Below are 18,816 nucleotides of genomic sequence, written 5' to 3'. Positions count from 1 at the left end.
GGAGACGTCATGGCAGTTCCATCTTAGGACATAGACAGGAAATCTCTCTTTGCTCTGTCCTAACATTATGCCCCAGAAATAGGACACACTTTCAGAACTGTTGAGAGTTTTTTTTTAGTCTCTCATACCAGATATCTCACCTTGGAATAAAACTGCCAAATTTGAAATAGTTCTTATGCACTAGAAACTGGATTTGGGCCTCTCAAATGTATTTCACATAGGAGTCTTAAAACAAGCTCAGACAGGAATGGTGGTGGCTCAGTGGTTAGCACTGCTGCCTCACAGCGCAGGGACACAGGTTCGATACCAGCCTTGGGCAACTGTGTGTGGAGTTTGCACATTCTCCCCATATCTGTGTGGGTTTCCACCCACAGTCCAAAGGTGTGCAGGACAGGTGAATTGGCCATACTAAATTGCCCATAGTGTCCAGGGATGTGTAGGTTAGGTGCATTAGTAGGGGAAATGTAGAGTAATAGGGTATGAATGGGTTTGGGTTAGTTACTCTTTGGAGGGTCGATGTGGACTTGTTGGGCCAGAATAAGGGACCTTTATATCATCAATAGTCTAAGCTTAAATCTCTGCAAGAATAGTGTACTATCTTTTAACATCCATTTTAGGAAGCTACACTTGACAGCAATGTACTTAACACACTGAGTTTATTTCAGTCATCCCCGATATTGCATAATACGAACTGTTCTGCTTATACCAATCTTTCATATTTTCATAGGTCTGTTAATTTTTACAAATCTTTAATGTAATTTGGAGCAGAACGATGGCTCAGTGGTTAGTACTGATGCCTCACAGCACCATGGACCTGGGTTCAATTAAACCCTTGGGCAACTGCGTGGAATTTGCACATTCTCCCCGTGACTGCTTGGGTTTCCTCCGGGTGCTTCAGTTTCCTCCCACAGTCCAAAGATATGTAGGTTAGGTGGATTGGCTCCACTAAATTACCCAAGTGTACAGGGATGTGCAGGCTAGGTGGGTTAGCCATGGGAATTGTTGGGTTATCGGGATTGGGTAGGATGGTGGCTATGGTTGGGCTGTTCTTTGGAGGGTTGGTGTGGACAATATGGGCCAAATGGCCTACTCCCATGCTGTAGAAATTCTATGATTTACAGCAGTTTAAGAAACATTTTTTGCTACTGTGAGATGTTCAGCCCACCAGTTGCCTGTGGCTTTTCAGCCCATGGTTTTGCTGTGGAACACTATGCAAAAGTGGCATCCAATCCACTCCCTGCATTGGGCAGTCGGATATGTTCACTCACTGTGGACTCTCTCTATGAAATATTTGGTTTACTTCATAGGTGATGCACCATTTGCATCATGTGGTACTCATGAGATCTCATACTTTTAAACCAAATGGGCCTCCTGTATGATAACTTTCATTGCCTTCTACATTGAATTGTTCAGTTTAAGCTAATCATTTGATATCCATATTCATTGACAGTATTTTGCAAGATTTCAAATAATAAAAATATCTTACTTTGTTCTGGCCATAAATCTGGTGAAGCTCTATCCAACTTCTCGAAGCTCAGCAAAGACTGCTCTAAATCTGCACCTGACAGTATAGAACCAAAATATTGGATAAGTGGCCAGAATGACTCCGATCATATATTTTATAACAAAAAACATTCGTGGCTGAATGGTCTTAATATATAACAGCAAGATCCAGAAAGGAGTAAAATTAGAAGGAAAAATATATTCTAACTGTTACGTGCAGCACTTGAATCATGAGAATGCTTTCAGAATTCCATATCCAATTTTCAGAACTTTGATACTGAAATTATGTAGGAATGTCTGAACACTGTAAACATAGTTTAATGGTTTAGGTACTGGCAAACACGCAAATTTCTGAGTCTTGCTGTTTTGTAACTATTTGTAGAGGATACAGCATCACCTCTGGAGTGAAATACAATGACAGAAAGCACCTCGCAGCATTATACCCATTCAGTTTAACATACTACCAAAAAATGAGTGTTACCAACTCAGGGATTTTAATTCAAAATAATAAATTAGTAAGGCTTCTTTTTAAACACAAGATGGTGACAGACTTCAAAAACTTGGCCCCTCACCACAAACTGCTATATAACACCTATTACTACATAGTCAATAGCTATTTTATATGTTTAAATAAGCAGGTTCAATATTAAAAGTTAACATAAAAGGACTACTAATGCATGGAAAAATGTGTACATCACCTGTTTTATTGTAATACTGTACTAACCAATCAGCTAGCAAAAAGTCAAAGATCACAGGAAAATACAACAGAGAAGATCATTCAGCCACTAGAGTCTCTTTCATCATCATTTAACTGGAACTTGGCTTTAGTGCATCTTCGTGAATTTACCTGCCTTAACTCCAAATTGCTTGGTATTCTTGCCTAGCAAAAAAGATCTACCAATCTCGGTTTTGAAATTTTTAATTCGCCTCCAAATGACCAGCTGTTTGGGGAAGAGATTTCCATGATCCTTCATGTGAACTACTACATATCACCCTTCATCTTCAAGCAACTTTTAAGTGGACAAGGTCTGCAGATATGAGTCAATATGCATTTGAAAAGTCTTGCAATGAATTATTAATATTTGAAACCTATTCAAAGTTTGGGAGAAGATTTGTAGCTCGGATGCTCGTTGTTGTGGTTCTGTTCGCCGAGCTGGGAATTTGTGTTGCAAACGTTTCGTCCCCTGTCTAGGTGACATCCTCAGTGCTTGGGAGCCTCCTGTGAAGCGCTTCACAGGAGGCTCCCAAGCACTGAGGATGTCATCTAGACAGGGGACGAAACGTTTGCAACACAAATTCCCAGCTTGGCGAACAGAACCACAACATTTGAAATCTATATTTAGAATCTTCAGCAAGCTATGGCATATTTACCATGCAGTTTCCATTTTACATGTAAATATATATCATATTGATATTCATAATAACTTAGTAGGCACTGGTGGCTAGCCAATCTTTACTTGCCCATGAGGAAACGGTGGTAAGCTACCTTCTTGAACAGCCACAGTCTATGTGCTACAGGTTGCTCGGAAAGGAATTTCAGAATTTTGACACAGCAACAGTGAAGGAACGGTGATATTTTTCCAAGTCAGGATAGCGAATGACTTGCTGAGAACTTGCAGATGGTGGAGTGCCCATGTATCCGCTGCTCCTGTCCTTCCAGATAGAAGTGATCATGGGTTTGGAAGGTGTTGTCTAAGGAGCTTAGGTGATTTATGCATTCTATCTTGTAAGTAGCACACATTACTGCTACTGAGCATCCACGGTGAAGGGATGCTTGTGGATGCGCTGCCAATCAAGTGGGCTGCTTTTGTTGTGAATAATGTCACACTTCTCCCCTATTGTTGGAGCTGCACCCATCCTGGAAAGTGGGGAGTATTCCATTACACTCCTGATTTGTGCCTTGTAAATGGTGGACATTCTTTGGGAACTCAGGGAGTGAGTTATCCACAGCAATATTTATAGCATCTGGCTTGCTCTTGTCACTGTTTTTATGTTGCAAGTCAAATTGAGTTCTGGTTGATTGGTAACCCCAAGAATGTTGTTAATGGATGAGTCAGTGATTCAGTGAATGTCAAGGGGCATTGCTGACATTGTGTTTTATTGGAGATGGTCATTGCCTGGCATTTATGTAGAGTCGTAGAGGCCTACTGTATGAAAATAGGCCCTTTGGCCCAACTTGCCCATTCTGCCCATGTGGCACAGTTGTTACTTGCCACTGGCCAGCCCAAGCCTGGATATGTCCAGATCTTGTTGCATTTGAACATGCACTGCTTCAGTATCTGAGGAGGTAATGTTCCAGGATACAAATGCTACAGGAAGGATAAAAAGGGAGGCAAGAGAGGAGGGGGAGTGGCATTTTTGATAAGGGATAACATTACAGTTGTGCTGAGGGAGGATATTCCTGGAAATACATCCGGGGAAGTTATTTGGGTGAAACTGAGAAATAAGGAAGGAAGGATAACCTTAATGGGATTGTATTATAGACTCCCTAATAGTCGGAGGGAAATTGAGAAACAAACTTTTAAGGAGATCTCAGCTATCTGTAAGAATAATAGGGTGGTTATGGTAGGGGATTTTAATGTTCCAAACATAGACTGGGACTGCCATACTGTTAAGGGTTTAGATGGAGATGAATTTGTTAAGTGTGTCCAAGACAATTTTCTGATTCAGTATGTGGATGTACCTACTAGAGAAGGCACAAAACTTGACTTACTCTTGGGAAATAAGGCAGGGCACGTGACTGGGGTGTCAGCAGGGGAGCACTTTGGGGCCAGCGACCATAATTCTATTAGATTTAAAATAACGATGGAAAAGGTAGACCAGATCTAAAAGCTGAAGTTCTAAATTGGAGAAAGGCCAATTTTGACGGTATTAGGCAAGAACTTTCAAAAGCTGATTGGGGGCAGATGTTCGCAGGTAAAGGGACAGCTGGAAAATGGGAAGCCTTCAGAAATGAGACAACAAGAATCCAGAGAAAGTATATTCCTGTCAGGGTGGTAGGTATAGGGAATGCTGGATGACTAAAGAAATTGAGGGTTTGGTTAAGAAAAAGAAGGAAGCACATGTAAGGTATAGACAGGATAGATTCAGGAATCCTTAGAAGAGTACAAAAAAAGTAGGAGCATACTTAAGAGGGAATTCAGGAGGGGAAAAAAGGGGACATGAAATAATCTGGCAAATAGAATTAAGGAGAATCCAAAGAGTTTTTACAAAGACATTAAGGACAAAAGGGTAACTAGGGAGAGAATAGGGTCCCCCAAAGATCAGCAAGGCAGCCTTTGTGTGGAGCCGCAGAAAATGGGGAAGATACTAAATTAGGTTTTTGCATCAGTATTTACTGTGGAAAAGAATATGGAAGATATAGACCGCAGGGAAATAGATGGTGACATCTTGCAAAATGTCCAGATTACAGAGGAGGAAGTACTGGATGTCTTGAAATGGGTAAAGGTGGATAAATCCCCAGGATCTGATCAGGTATACCCTAGAACTCTGTGGGAAGCTAGAGGAGTGATTGTTGGGTCTCTTGCTGAGATATTTGTATCATCGATAGTCACAGGTGAGGTGCTGGAAACTGGAAGTTGGCTAACGTGGCGCCATTGGTTAAGAAGGGTGGTAAGGACAAGCCAGAGAACTATAGACCAGTGAGCCTGACATTGGTGGTGGGCAAGTTGTTGGAGGGATTCCTGAGGGATAGGAGTTACACGTATTTGGAAAGGCAAGGACTGATTAGGGAGAGTCAACATGGCTTTGTGCGTGAGAAATCATCTCTCACAAGCTTGATTAAGTTTTTTGAGGAAGTAACAAAAGAGAATTGATGAGGGAAGAGTGATAGATGTGATCTATATAGTCTTCGGTCAGGCGTTCGACAAGGTTCCCCATGGGAGACTGATTAGCAAGGTCAGATCTCATGGAATACAGGGAGAACTAGCCATTTGGATACAGAACTGGCTCAAAAATGGAAGACAGAGGGTGGGGAGATGGAGGGTTGTTTTTCAGACTGGAGGCCTGTGACCAGTGGAGTGCCACAAGGATCGATGCTGGGTCCTCTACTTTTTGTCATTTACATAAATGATTTGGATGCGAGCATAAGAGGATCAGTTAGTAAGTTTGCAGATGACATCAAAATTGAAGTGTAGTGGACAGCAAAGAGGGTTACTTCAGGTTACAACAGGATCTTGACCAGATGGGCCAATGGGCTGAGAGGTGACAGATGGAGTTCTAGTCTCCAAATTTGAGGAAAGACATTCTGGCTATTGAGGGAGTGCAGCGTAGGTTCACGAGGTCAACTCCTGGAATGGCAGGACTAGCTTACGCTGAAAGACTGGAGTGACTGGGCTTGTATACCCTTGAGTTTAGAAGACTGAGAGGGGATCTGATTGAGACATATAAGATTATTAAAGGATTGGACACTCTGGAGGCAGGAAACATGTTTCCGCTGATGGGTGAGTGCCGAACCAGAGGACACAGCTTAAAAATACGGGGTAGACCATTTAGGACAGAGATGAGGAGAAACTTCTTCACCCAGAGAGTGGTGGCTGTGTGGAATGCTCTGCCCCAGAGGGCAGTGGAGGCCCAGTCTCTGGATTCATTTAAGAAAGAGTTGGATAGAGCTTTCAAGGATAGTGGAATCAAGGTTTATGGAGATAAGGCAGGAACAGGATACTGATTAAGGATGATCAGCCATGATATTGAATGGTGGTGTAGGCTCGAAGGGCTCCTGCACCTATTGTCTATAGATGGAGTTTAATTCAGAAAAATGTGAGGTGTTGCATTTTGGGAAAGCAAATCTTAGCAGGATTTATACACTTAATGATAAGGTCCTAGGGAGTGTTGCTGAACCTTTGCGTGCAGGTTCATAGCTCCTTGAATGTGGAATGGCAGGTAGATAGGATAATGAAGAAGGCATTTGGTATACTTTCCTTTATTGGTCAGAGTATTGAGTACAGTAGTTGGGAGGTCATGTTGCTGCTGTACAGGACATTGGTTAGGCCACTGTTGGAATATTGCATGCAATTCTGGTCTCCTTCCTATCGGAAAATGTTGTGAAACTTGAAAGGGTTCAGAAAAGATTTACAAGGATGTTGCCAGGGTTGGAGGATTTGAGCTATAGGGAGAGGTTGAACAGGCGTGGGCTGTTTTCCCTGGAGCATCGGAGGCTGAGGGGTAACCTTATAGAGGTTTACAAAATTATGAGGGGCATGGATAGGGTAAATAGGCAAAGTCTTTTCGCTGGGGAGGGGGAGTCCAGAACTAGAGGACATAGGTTTAGGGTGAGAGGGGAAAGATATAAAAGATACTTATGGGGCAACTTTTTCACACAGAGGGTGCTACTGGTATGGAATGAGCAGCCAGAGGAAGTGGTGGAGGCTGGTACAATTGCAACATTTAAGAAGCATTTGGATGGGTATATGAATAGGAAGGGTTTGAAGGGTTATGGGCCAGCTCCTGACAGGTGGGACTACATTGGGTTGGGATATCTGGTCAGCATGGACAGGTTGGACCGAAGGGTCTATTTCCATGCTGTACATCTCTATGACTCTGAGTTGTGAATAGTGCTGAACATAATTGAATCATTGGCAAACACCCCCACCACTTCTTACCTTTTGATGAAGCAGCTGAAGATGGTTGAGTCTGGGACACTACACTCAGGAATTCCTGAGATGTTCTACAGCTATGGTGACTGACCTCCAATAACCACAATCATCTTCCTAAGTCCCAGGTGTAACTTTAACCACTGAAGAGTTTGTCCCCAATACCCATTCACTCCAGTTTTACTAGGACTTCTTGATACCACACATGGTCGAATGCAGCCTTGATGTCAAGAGCTGTCACTCTCACACCACCTGTTTGACTAGGAGAGTCAAGTAAATGAACCCTTGCTGTATAGCAGTAATTAACAAGGTCAACAAGACAATTAATTACATAATTTAAACAGTAGATTACAAGTTAGATGAGCTAAATTATCAAATCTTATGGTGCACTGATCAAACTGCACCATGAGTTCTGCATTCAGTTCTGATTGTCAAGAAATAAGACAGACAGAAACAAGTCTTGGAAGCTATATAGAGAAGAATCACAAGCTATGCTATGAAATCAAGAGACTGAAGATTGGAGAAAAATGACACTTTAGCATTGAAGGGTGATATCAGAGGGTTGATTGAATGGAGGCATGTAAGGCTGTATTGAAAAAGTGGTCCAGGACATTTGACCTCGGACCTTCGGGTGACCATCCTCCAAGGTGGACTTTGGGACAGGCAGCAGTGAAAAGTGGCTGAGCAGAGGCCGATAGCTAAGTTCCGTACTCATAGGGAGGGCCTCATTACAGGTGACCACCATTGCACTATACACACACACACAGAGACTTAAGACACTGCACTCACTACACACACACTTTCTCACACTCTCAACCTCCAACCCAGACAGACACACACACAGACAGACAAAGACCCACATGCACACGTATATTTTGTGGGGTAAATTTGTACATGCAGGGTTACATTGTACTTTACTCAAAAACTGTATGCATTCATGTAGAACTCTGAGCTCAAACTGCATGACTTCATGTAAAACTCCGTTATCTCACTTTTTAGATTAGAATCAATCTAAACATCATGGCATAAACAGAGAACACAGGGGGCTAACACCTTCAACATATTGTCTAGCTATCACCATTGTTAACAGCTAACCTGAGAATGCAACTTTTTAAAAAAAGTTTTGTGATTGACACATGAAAGAAGTGAAACTATCATGATATTCTAACAGATGAAAGGCTTGACAGACAATCAATTTTTCAATGTATAATTTCAGTTACATCACACTGTAAATTTTTGCTATAAATTCTATGTGTTAGGATTGAGCCTTTCACTACCACCTGATGAAGGAGTGACGCTCCGAAAGCTAGTGTGCTTCCAATTAAACCTGTTGGACTATAACCTGGTGTTGTGTGATTTTTAACTTTGTACACCCCAGTCCAACACTGGCATCTCCAAATCTTGAAAAAGAAATATTGAGTTATTATGTAACTGAATCAAACTGGTCATTTCGAAACATTAAGATGCAGTATAAATTCAATGTAATTTTTAAGGGATGCAGATACAGAGTGACCTGAAACAGAAAACGTTGGAGAAACTCAGCAGGTCTAGCAGCATCTGCAAAGAGAGAAAGAATGTTAACATTGAGTCCAAACTATTTTTCAGAATTGGGTGACCTGCACCTCACATACACAAATCCTTGAAGACTGCTTTTTTTTTTAAAAACAGGGTTGTCAAACAGGCCCCAGGTAGATGTTTAAAGTACAAAAGCAAAGAAATCTTAATAAATCTATATAATCATTTGTAAGACTTCAGTTGGAAACATTCTATTATGCCTACTCTGACAGCCATACTTTTTATGTAGGTGTTCAAGCCCTTACAGAGAGTGCAGAGGGGATTTTATATTTATTCATTCGTGGGATGAATATACTGTTGTAAGTTTGCAGCCACACGTAAATCAGACCAGGCAGATGGTACATGTCCTACTCTAAGGCCATTAGTGAATCAAATGGGTTTTTGTAACAAATCGGCAGTGGTTACGTGGACACCATTGGCCAGATTTCTTTCTATTAAATTCAAAGTTCACCCTCCACCATTGTGGGATTTGAACTAATGTCCAAAGAACATTACCCTGAGATTCCAGATTACTAGGCAGGATCACTAATATTGTTCTCTTTAAACAGAGACAGTTCAGAGTGATCAAATCACATAGCATTCAAATGTTAACAGGAGAAATTATTTTTATCAGCAGGCAACATTCATGGCAAAAATGTTTGGCTGGGATGTTATGGTGTCAGAGGAGGAAAACTTTTGTTTACAAATCAACTTGACATAAGGCATTTCAGATAATGTCAAGTGGTGGAAAAACAGACTCGATTGTATCTTTTAAAATTGAATTTGTGAAATAGAGAAAACATTTGCACAGCCATGGGGAAAGAGGAAGGGAGTGTGATGAATTGGCAACTCTTTTAAAACAGGCAAGACAGACCAAAAATGCAGTTATGACACTGGATTTCAAGATGGCTTCAAGACAATAGGGCACTTCACTTCAGTCAGAGTTACTGAGCAGAATAGAAGACTATGCAGGCAAAAGACAATCCTAGAACAATTCAAAACAAATTTAATTTAGATGCTATAGCAGGAAGTGTGGATTAAAGAGTGGTAATGCAAGTCCCCTGAATTAATAAATTGAGGTGAGGCATTTAGAGTAACATTGTAAGGGGATGTAACAGTAGGACCTGTCAAATTCTGACAACAATGTAGCTTAAGGTACAAAGTAATACCTTTACTTTAAAATGGCTAATGGGGCAGAGGAATAAGAGGAATTCAACCCAAACTTAAATTAGTTTTAACCAGTTCTGTAGTGATTGTAACAAGGTCAGCCAGGTGGACATCATAAAATTTGAGTTCCCTGATTGAGCCTGTTAATCTGATCCAATCTGACAAATAAGAACAGGAGAGTCAGACATCCTGTCACTCTGAGGGAGCTGGATCTGTCTCAGGGACTTCTCCACATGTAAATAAAAGGAGACTTGCTGTTGGGATAATGGCCTTAATTGAATTACTTCAGTGGTGATGAGAGAAAAGCATGCTCCTAAAGAAATTTGCTTGCCCAGGTAAACATTTCTGACATGCCATTATTTGGGAAACTTAACTTGTTCAATCCTTCCATCTAAGACTGGGCCCAGTATGTGGAAAGACTTTTTTTTTCCCCAGGGAAATTACATTTTATTTTTAAATTCACTCATGCGAAGAAGGTGCTGCTGGCCAGGTCAGCATTTATTGCTCATCCCTAATTGCCTAAAAGGTGTTTAAGAGTCAACCACATTGCTATGGGTCTGGAGTCACATGTAGTCAGACCAGGTAAAGATGGCAATTTTCTTCCCTAAAGGACATTGGTGAACCAGATGGGTTCTTCCAACCAACAATGGATTCATGGTCACCACGAGACTCTTAATTCCAGACTTTTATTGAATTCAGTTTCCACCATCTACTGTGGTGGGTTTTGAACCTGGGTCCCCAGAACATTATCTGGGTCTCTGGATTAACAGTCCAGTGACAATACCATTTGGGCATTACCTCCCCATAAAGGGTAGATGAATAGCAATGTACACTTCTCCTGACAGCTTGTAGGGCTGTAGTTTTTTTGGTTATTGAGTGCTTAACTGTCTCTGAAGCATTAGATACCATAACCTTTGGCTCCTCTAATTCTGAGACACTATCCATTTTATTCAGCAATTCGAGGTCCAGGGGAAATCAAAGAAAGAAAAGAACAAAGAAAATTTACAGCCCAGGAATAGGCCCTTCAGCCCTCCAAGCCTGTGCCAATCCAAATCCACTGTCTAAACCTATCGCCCAATTCCTAAGGATCTATATCCCTCTGCTCCCCAACTACTCGTGCATCTGTCCAAAGGCACCTTTAAATGAATCTAACATGCCTGCCTCTACTACGTCTGTTGACAACGTGTTCCAGGCATCTACCACCCTCTGTGTAAACTTTCTGCGTGTATCCCCTTAAGCTTTTGTCCTCTCACCTTGGATGCATAACCTCTCTTTATTGAATCCCTCACCCTGGGAAAAAGCTTATCTCTATCCATCCTGTCTATACCCTTCATGATTTTGTAGACCTTTATCAGGTTCCCCCCTCAATCTCTTTATTTTTTTCTAATTAAAACAATCCTAACCTACTCAACCTCTCTTCATAACTAGCACCTTCCATCCCCGGCAACATCCTCGTAAGCCTCCTCTGCACCCTCTCCAAAGTGTCCACATCCTTTTGGTAATGTGGCGATCAGAACTATACACAGTATTCTAAATACGGCCGAATCAAAAGGTCTCATACAACTCTAACATGATCTGCCAGCTCTTATTCTCAATACCCTGTCCAATGAAGGCAAGCATGCCATATGCCTTCTTGACCACTCTATCCACCTGTGCAGCACCTTCAGGGTACAATGGACCTGAACTCCCAGATCTCTCTGCTCATCAACTTTTCCCAAGGCTCTTCCTTTTACAGTATAGCTCGCTCTAGAATTAGACCTTCCAAAATGCAGCACCTCACATTTGCCCGGATTGAACTCCATCTGCCACTTCTCCACTCAACTCTCCAGTCTATCTGTATTCTTTGACAGTCCCCTGGTCACCTTTCTCCATTTCAAGAAACTCCCTTCAACTACTACGCTCTGTCTCCTGTTGTTCAACCAGTTCTCTATCCACTGAGCAAGAACACCCTGCACACCAGGTGACTTCACTTTCTCCATTAGTTTACCATGGGGAACCTGATCAAACAGCTTACAAACGTCAATGTATGAGACATCTACAGCCCTTCCTCCATCTATCAACTTGGCCACTTTCTCAAAAGAACTCTCTTAAGTTGGTAAGGCACGATCTCCCCCTCACAAAACCATTTGCCTATCACTGATAAGCCCATACTCTTCCAAATATACATTCTATCCCTCAGTACCTTCTCCAGCAACTTTCCCACCACTGACATCAGGCTCACCGATCTGCAGGAATATCCCTACTACCCTTCTTGTATGGGGGACAACATTAGCAACTCTCCAGTCCTCCAGCATTTCACCTGTGTTTAAGGATGCGACAAAGATATCTGTCAGAACCCCAGCTATTTCCTCTCTCGCCTCCATCAGCAACCTGGAACAGATCCCATCTGGTCCATTTATTTACCTTGATATCCTTTAACCTACCCAACACATCATTCCTCCTTATGTCAACGTGATCCAGAGTAAACAAACTTCTATCTCTAATCTCAACATTCATCCCGTCCCTTTCCTCAGTGAACACTGATGCAAAGTAATCATTCAGAATCTCACCCACTTTCTCAGATTCGAAACACAACCTTCCTTCCTTATCCTTTAGTGGACCAACCCTTTCTCTGGTTACACTCTTGCTGCTTATATATGAATAAAAATCCATATCAGGATTTTTGGCTAGTTTAAGATGGCTATCAGAGGCATATGACTTTGGATTAAACCTTAATGAGATGCTGAGACCATTTGGTATGTGGAATTACTGATGCAACCATGCACAAGTACCTCCCAGCTAAAACCCAACTGGACTTCAAAACAGGCACTACAACTGGCTTGATCAATGGAAAATTTGGCGCAAGTTGGTTCAGTTATCACTGACTGTAGTAAAAGGCTTGGTCCCAAGCTTGTTTGGGCAGAATGGATCAAAAAGATTCATCTAGATTGGCTCAACATTTTTTGATTAGAAAATGGCAGCCTGAGCGACTTTGTAATTAAATATCCGACAGTTTTTCAGGAAGGTCAAAGGACAATCAAAGGAGTCAAGGCCAACTTGCATGTTTATCGGGAAGCAAGTCCACGATTTTAGGAGGCCATTTACATTATAGGCAAAAGTACAGTCAGAAATCAGAAGGCTGGTAAGAAAAAGAATTATCAAAACTTATCCAATTTGCAGAATAGGCAGCATCCGTTGTACCGATTATGAAGTACAAAGGGTCAGTTTGCCTTGGTAAACAAATGGTAAACTGCTTTTCGCAGCTAGGTAAATGCCCAATTCCTCACATAGAGGTAGAGACAAAGCTGGCAGGGGGCTGTCCTTCATGACGCTGGACATGAGCCTGGTGTACTTGCAATTGCAGTTAGATGGGGATTCCCAGAAGTATGCCACAATTAATAACCATAAAGCTGTTGTGGTTCTGTTTGCCGAGCTGGGAATTTGTGACGGAGACGTTTCGTCCCCTGTCTAGGTGGCATCCTCAGTGCTTGGGAGCCTCCTGTGAAGCGCTTCTGTGATGTTTCTTCCGGCATTTATAGTGATTTGTACATGCCGCTTCCAGTTGTCAGTTCCAGCTGTCCGCTGCAGTGGCCGGTGTATTGGGTCCAGGTCGATGTGCTTATTGATTGAATCTGTGGATGAGTGCCATGCCTCCAGGAATTCCCTGGCTGTTCTCTGTTTGGCTTGTCCTATAATAGTAGTGTTGTCCCAGTCGAATTCATGTTGCTTGTCATCTGCATGTGTGGCTACTAAGGATAGCTGGTCATGTCGTTTCGTGGCTAGTTGGTGTTCATGGATGCGGATCATTAGCTGTCTTCCTGTTTGTCCTATGTAGCGTTTTGTGCAGTCCTTGCATGGGATTTTGTACACTACATTGGTTTTGCTCATGCTGGATATTGTGTCCTTCGTCCTGGTGAGTTGTTGTCTGAGAGTGGCTGTTGGTTTGTGTGCTGTTATGAGTCCTTGTGGTCGCAGTAGTCTGGCTGTCAGTTCAGAAATGTTTTTGATGTATGGTAGTGTGGCTAGTCCTTTAGGTTGTGGCATGTCCTCATTCCGTTGTCTTTCCCTTAGGCATCTGTTGAAGAAATTGCGGGGGTATCCGTTTTTGGTGAATACATTGTATAGGTGTTCTTCTTCCTCTTTTTGCTGTTCTGGTGTACTGTAGTGTGTTGTGGCCCTTTTGAACAGTGTCTTGATGCAACTTCTTTTGTGTGTTTTGGGGTGGTTGCTTTCGTAGTTTAGGACTTGGTCTGTGTGTGTGGCTTTCCTGTATACCTTTGTGGTGAATTCTCCGGTGTTCTCTGTACCATCATGTCTAGGAATGGGAGTTGGTTGTCTTTTTCTTCCTCTCTAGTGAATCGGATTCCTGAGAGTGTGGCATTGATGACCCGGTGTGTGTTCTCTATTTCTGTGTTTTTAATGATTACAAAGGTATCATCTACATATCTGACCCAGAGTTTGGGTTGAATTTGCGGTAAGACTGTTTGTTCTAACCTTTGCATTACCACTTCTGCTATGAGTCCAGAGATGGGTGAGCCCATGGGTGTGCCGTTGATTTGTTCATATATCTGGTTGTTGAATATGAAGTGTGTTGTGAGGCACAGGTCCAGTAGTTTGAGTATGCAGTCTTTGTTGATAGGTTCCTCGTCTTATTGTCTGTTCTGTACGTCCAGCAGGTTGGGTATTGTTTCTCTGGCTAGGGTTTTGTTGATAGAGATGAACAGTGCTATTACATCAAATGAGACCATAGTTTCTTCCTTGTCTACGTGTATATTTCTGATGATATCCAAGAATTCCTGTGTAGACTGTATAGAGTGTCTGGATCCGCTGATCAGGTGTTTCAGTTTCTGCTGTAGTTCTTTAGCCAGTTTGTGTGATGGTGTCCCTGGTAGTGATACTATGGGTCTGAGTGGGATGTTTGGTTGGTGCACTTTAGTTAGTCCATAGAATCTGGGGGTGTTGTTGCTTTCAGGTTTCATTCTCTGTAGGTCAAACCTAGTTATCTATCCGTTTTTTTTTGTAGGTTCTTCAGTGTGTTGTTTATCCTATTGGTGAGCTGTGGGTGGGGTCAAACTCCCTCTTTTGGTAGGTGTTGATATCTGCAAGTAGTTGTTGTGCTTTTTGGATGTACTCTGCTTTGTCCAGGATGACCGTCATTCTGCCTTTGTCTGCTGGTAGTATGATTATGTTCTTATCGTTTTTTAGTGCTTCCCTCTCCTTGGTGTTGAGGTTATGTGTTTGTCTTTTCCTTGTTATCAGGGGTACGATACTTTATCTCACTGTTTGTTGTGTCTCTTCTGTCAGTTCATTGTTTCCGAGTGTGTATTTTAGTGCTGCTAGGAAGTCTGCTGTCTTAGCGTCCCTGTGGTTGTAGTTGAGTCCCTTGGCCAGTATTTTTCTGTCTGTGTCTGTGAGCTGTCTGTGGGAGAGGTTTCTAATCCAGGAGTGTGTTGTGGTGTCCGTTTGGCCATTTTTTTGCGGTGGGTGGTCCTGTTCTGTCCTGTGGTGAAGGCCTGTTCTATGGTCCGGGACCATTCCTGATTGGTGGTTTTTGAAATTAATGATTTTTGGCGCGCAATTTCTTGTCTATATTTGTGTAGTCTGTTGTATGCGTCTGTAATCATTAATTGGATCATCCTGAATCCGTTCTGTCTGGCTGTGTCCCTGGCTTCTGGGTTGTTGACTGGTGGTCTGTATCTGACACATGGTGGAAGGATTAGATTCTTTTGGCATTCGTGCAGGAACCGGAGTTGTTAGTATGTGGCGCTTAGGCAGTTGGCACAGGAATCTCATTTCCCACAGGACACCATCACACAAACTGGCTAAAGAACTACAGCAGGAATCTGATTTACTAGAGAGGAAGAAAAGGACAACCAACTCCCATTCCTAGACATGATGGTACAGAGAACACCGAACGGAGAATTCACCACAAAGGTATACAGAAAAGCCACACACACAGACCAAGTCCCAAACTACGAAAGCAACCACCACAACACACACACGAAGTTGCATCAAGACACTGTTCAAAAGGGCCACAACACACTGCAGTACACCAGCACTGCAAAAAGAGGAAGAAGAATACCTATACAATGTATTCGCCAAAAACGGATACCCCCGCAATTTCATCAACAGATGCCTAAAGGAAAGACAACAGAATGAGGACATGCCACAACCCAAAGGACTAGCCACACTACCATACATCAAAATCATTTCTGAACTGACAGCCAGACTACTGTGACCACTAGGACTCATAACGGCACACAAACCAACAGCCACTCTCAGACAACAACTCACCAGGATAAGGACCCGATACCCAACATGAGCAAACCAATGTAGTGTACAAATTCCCATGCAAGGACTGTACAAAACACTGCATAGGACAAACAGGAAGACAGCTAACGATCCACATCCACGAACACCAACTAGCCACGAAACGACATGACCAGCTATCCTTAGTAGCCACACACTCAGATGACAAGCAACATGAGTTTGACTGGGACAACACTACTATTATAGGACAAGCCAAACAGAGAACAGCCAGGGAATTCCTAGAGGCATGGCACTCATCCACAGATTCAATCAATAAGCACATCGACCTAGACCCAATATACCGGCCACTGCAGCGGACAGCTGGAACGTACAACCAGAAGCGGCAGGTTGTCACTATATCACTATAAATGCCAGAGGTAACATCACAGAAGCTCTTCACAGGAGGCTCCCAAGCACTGAGGATGTCACCTAGACAGGGGACGAAACGTCTGCAACACAAATTCCCAGCTCGGCGAACAGAACCACAACAACGAGCACCTGAACTACAAATCTTCTCACAAACTTTGAATAACCATAAAGGTTTGTACTAACATAAAAGACTGCCATTTGGGGTATCGTCATCCTGTCTAATTTTTCAGCAGAAAATAGAGAACGTGTTACAAGACCTACACCAAGTCACCATTGATCTATTCAAGCAATAATAACAGGGAAGACCCATAAGGAGCATTTAGAATTTGAACATAAACCTTCAATGTTTCTCCCTGATGTGTGTATGCTTTAGAAGGATAAAACGTCTGTTCCAGGCACCCCAAGTGAGCTACGTGGGCTACACAGTTGAAAAGACCACGTTATGCCCATTGGAAGGTAGTGAGGGCAATCACAGGTGCCTGGCGTCCCACATCTGTATTGGAGCTAAGGTCTTTCCTTGGACTGGTGAACTATTACGGAAAGTTCATACATTACCTGGCCTCCATCCTGGCAGGTTTGCATTAACCCTTAAAAAAAAAGGTCAGCCTCAGAAATAGTTGCATAGCCAAGCCAGAGCTTTTAAGGAAATTAAAAGACAGCTATCATCCTCTATGATCACAAGCAAAATCTGGTAATGACATGCAATGCCTGCCTGTATGGCACTGGGATAGTATTAGCTCATCAGTGGCCCAATGGAGAGGAACACTCAATTGCAAACACATCCAGGAGTTTGGATAATGCAAAGCATAAAAACGCCCAGATAGAGAAGGAAGGTTTGGTGGTCAGACTTGGAGGAAATTCCATCAATACTTTACTGACATAAATTTGTAATAATAACAGACCACAAACCTCTGTTTGGTCTACTTAAAGGACAAGGCAATGGTGTCCATAATTTCTGCTGAATTCAGTGGTGGCCTCCAGAACTAAGTGCGTATAATTACAAGTTGTTCAGGAGGCCAAATAGCAAATGCGGATACGTTGAGCCACTTCCAACTGGCAGCTACACCACACTGGTACTGCCACTGGAAGAGTCTAATGGTTTTAAATTTGCTGGACACACTTCCAGTCACAGTTGACATCGATCCAGTCCTGGCAAAACAAATAGATGGAGGTGATGGGGCAGCCAAAGGGCCATCACAACCAGAACTAAACCTTTTGGACCTGGAGAGACCCAATCTCAGGAGGAGATGGCATATTATTAGTGGGAACAAGAGTGATTGTCCTGATTAAATGTTGCTGCCTGATACTGGTTGAACTCCACCAGGGTTATCCAGGGATTTTCAAAATGAAGATGTTAGAAAGAAGTAATGTCTGAGGAAGGGTAATTGGTCCCAAAACAATAACTGATTTCTCTCCACAGATGCTGCCAGACCTGATGAGCTTTTCCAGCAATTTGTTTTTGTTTCTGATTTCCAACAGCTGCAGTTCTTTCAGTTTTTATTGAGAAGTATTGTCTGTTGGCCAGGAATGGATGCAGACATAGCTGCATTGGTGGGGCAGTGCCCAGAATGTCAACAAAGACAAAACTTACCACTAGCAGCTCCCCACAATCGTGGGAATGGCCAGCTAAATCATGGATTCAGTTACACAGCTACTATGTAGGGTCCTTTCATGAGCTTAACATTCTCAGTCATTGTGGACACTCAGAGCTCATTTGTCAAACATGGGGTCAACGATAGAAAAAGGGCACTTTTTTTGCAATAGACTCTGAGGTGTTGGTGACAGATAATGGGCCATTGTTTCCCAGCAAGAAATTTCAGTATTTCCCAAAGTTGAATGGTATGCATCATTGAAAGGTAAAAACAATTACTGCAGATGCTGAAATCCAAATACTGGATTAGTGGTGCTGGAAGAGCACAGCAGTTCAGGCAGCATCCAACGAGCAGCGAAATCGACGTTTCAGGCAAAAGCCCTTCATCAGGAATGAAGCAAGCCAGCTCCATACCATCAATCATCAAAAAGTCTGGCAAAAAGAGCAGTCCAAACTTTGAAGGCAAACTTAAAGAAACAGCTTCATTTAATAATAAACTGTCCTGGTTCCTCATTGATTTTAGAACCACCCCTCGCGTAACTACAGTGATCACTTTAGCAAATCTGCCATTGTGGGGAAGACTCTGCACCATGTTAAAGCTGATCTTCCTGGACCTGGGGGAAGAGGAAGATCGGCATCAGGAACATCAATGCTGCATACTACTCCACTAAGTGAGGAGACAGATTACTTCAGGGGACAAAGTTTGGTGTAGGAACCATGGAAATGGCTCTGCATGGGTATGTTACAGTCTAC

At 42.6% G+C, this 18,816-nt stretch overlaps 1 protein-coding gene across 4 annotated transcripts in view; it reads right to left on the bottom strand.

The window, feature by feature from the left end:
• The window catches only part of lin52 (lin-52 DREAM MuvB core complex component), a 120,964-nt gene that overhangs the window by 100,851 nt on the left and 1,297 nt on the right, over window positions 1–18,816 (bottom strand). For all 4 annotated transcript variants that reach the window (XR_011960410.1, XM_072568204.1, XM_072568202.1 and 1 more), the window contains exon 2: window positions 1,487–1,561. Coding sequence is in view for 3 of the 4 variants with exons in the window: in XM_072568204.1 (XP_072424305.1) it covers window positions 1,487–1,561 (75 nt within the window). In the remaining variant the exon portion in view is untranslated. The remainder of the gene's footprint in view (window positions 1–1,486; window positions 1,562–18,816) is intronic.

Source organism: Chiloscyllium punctatum, chromosome 4 (assembly GCF_047496795.1).
Source record: "Chiloscyllium punctatum isolate Juve2018m chromosome 4, sChiPun1.3, whole genome shotgun sequence".
Classification (NCBI taxonomy): Eukaryota; Metazoa; Chordata; class Chondrichthyes; order Orectolobiformes; family Hemiscylliidae; genus Chiloscyllium; species Chiloscyllium punctatum.
Note: the sequence above shows the minus strand (reverse complement) of the source record. Positions and strands in the feature narration are given on the sequence as shown.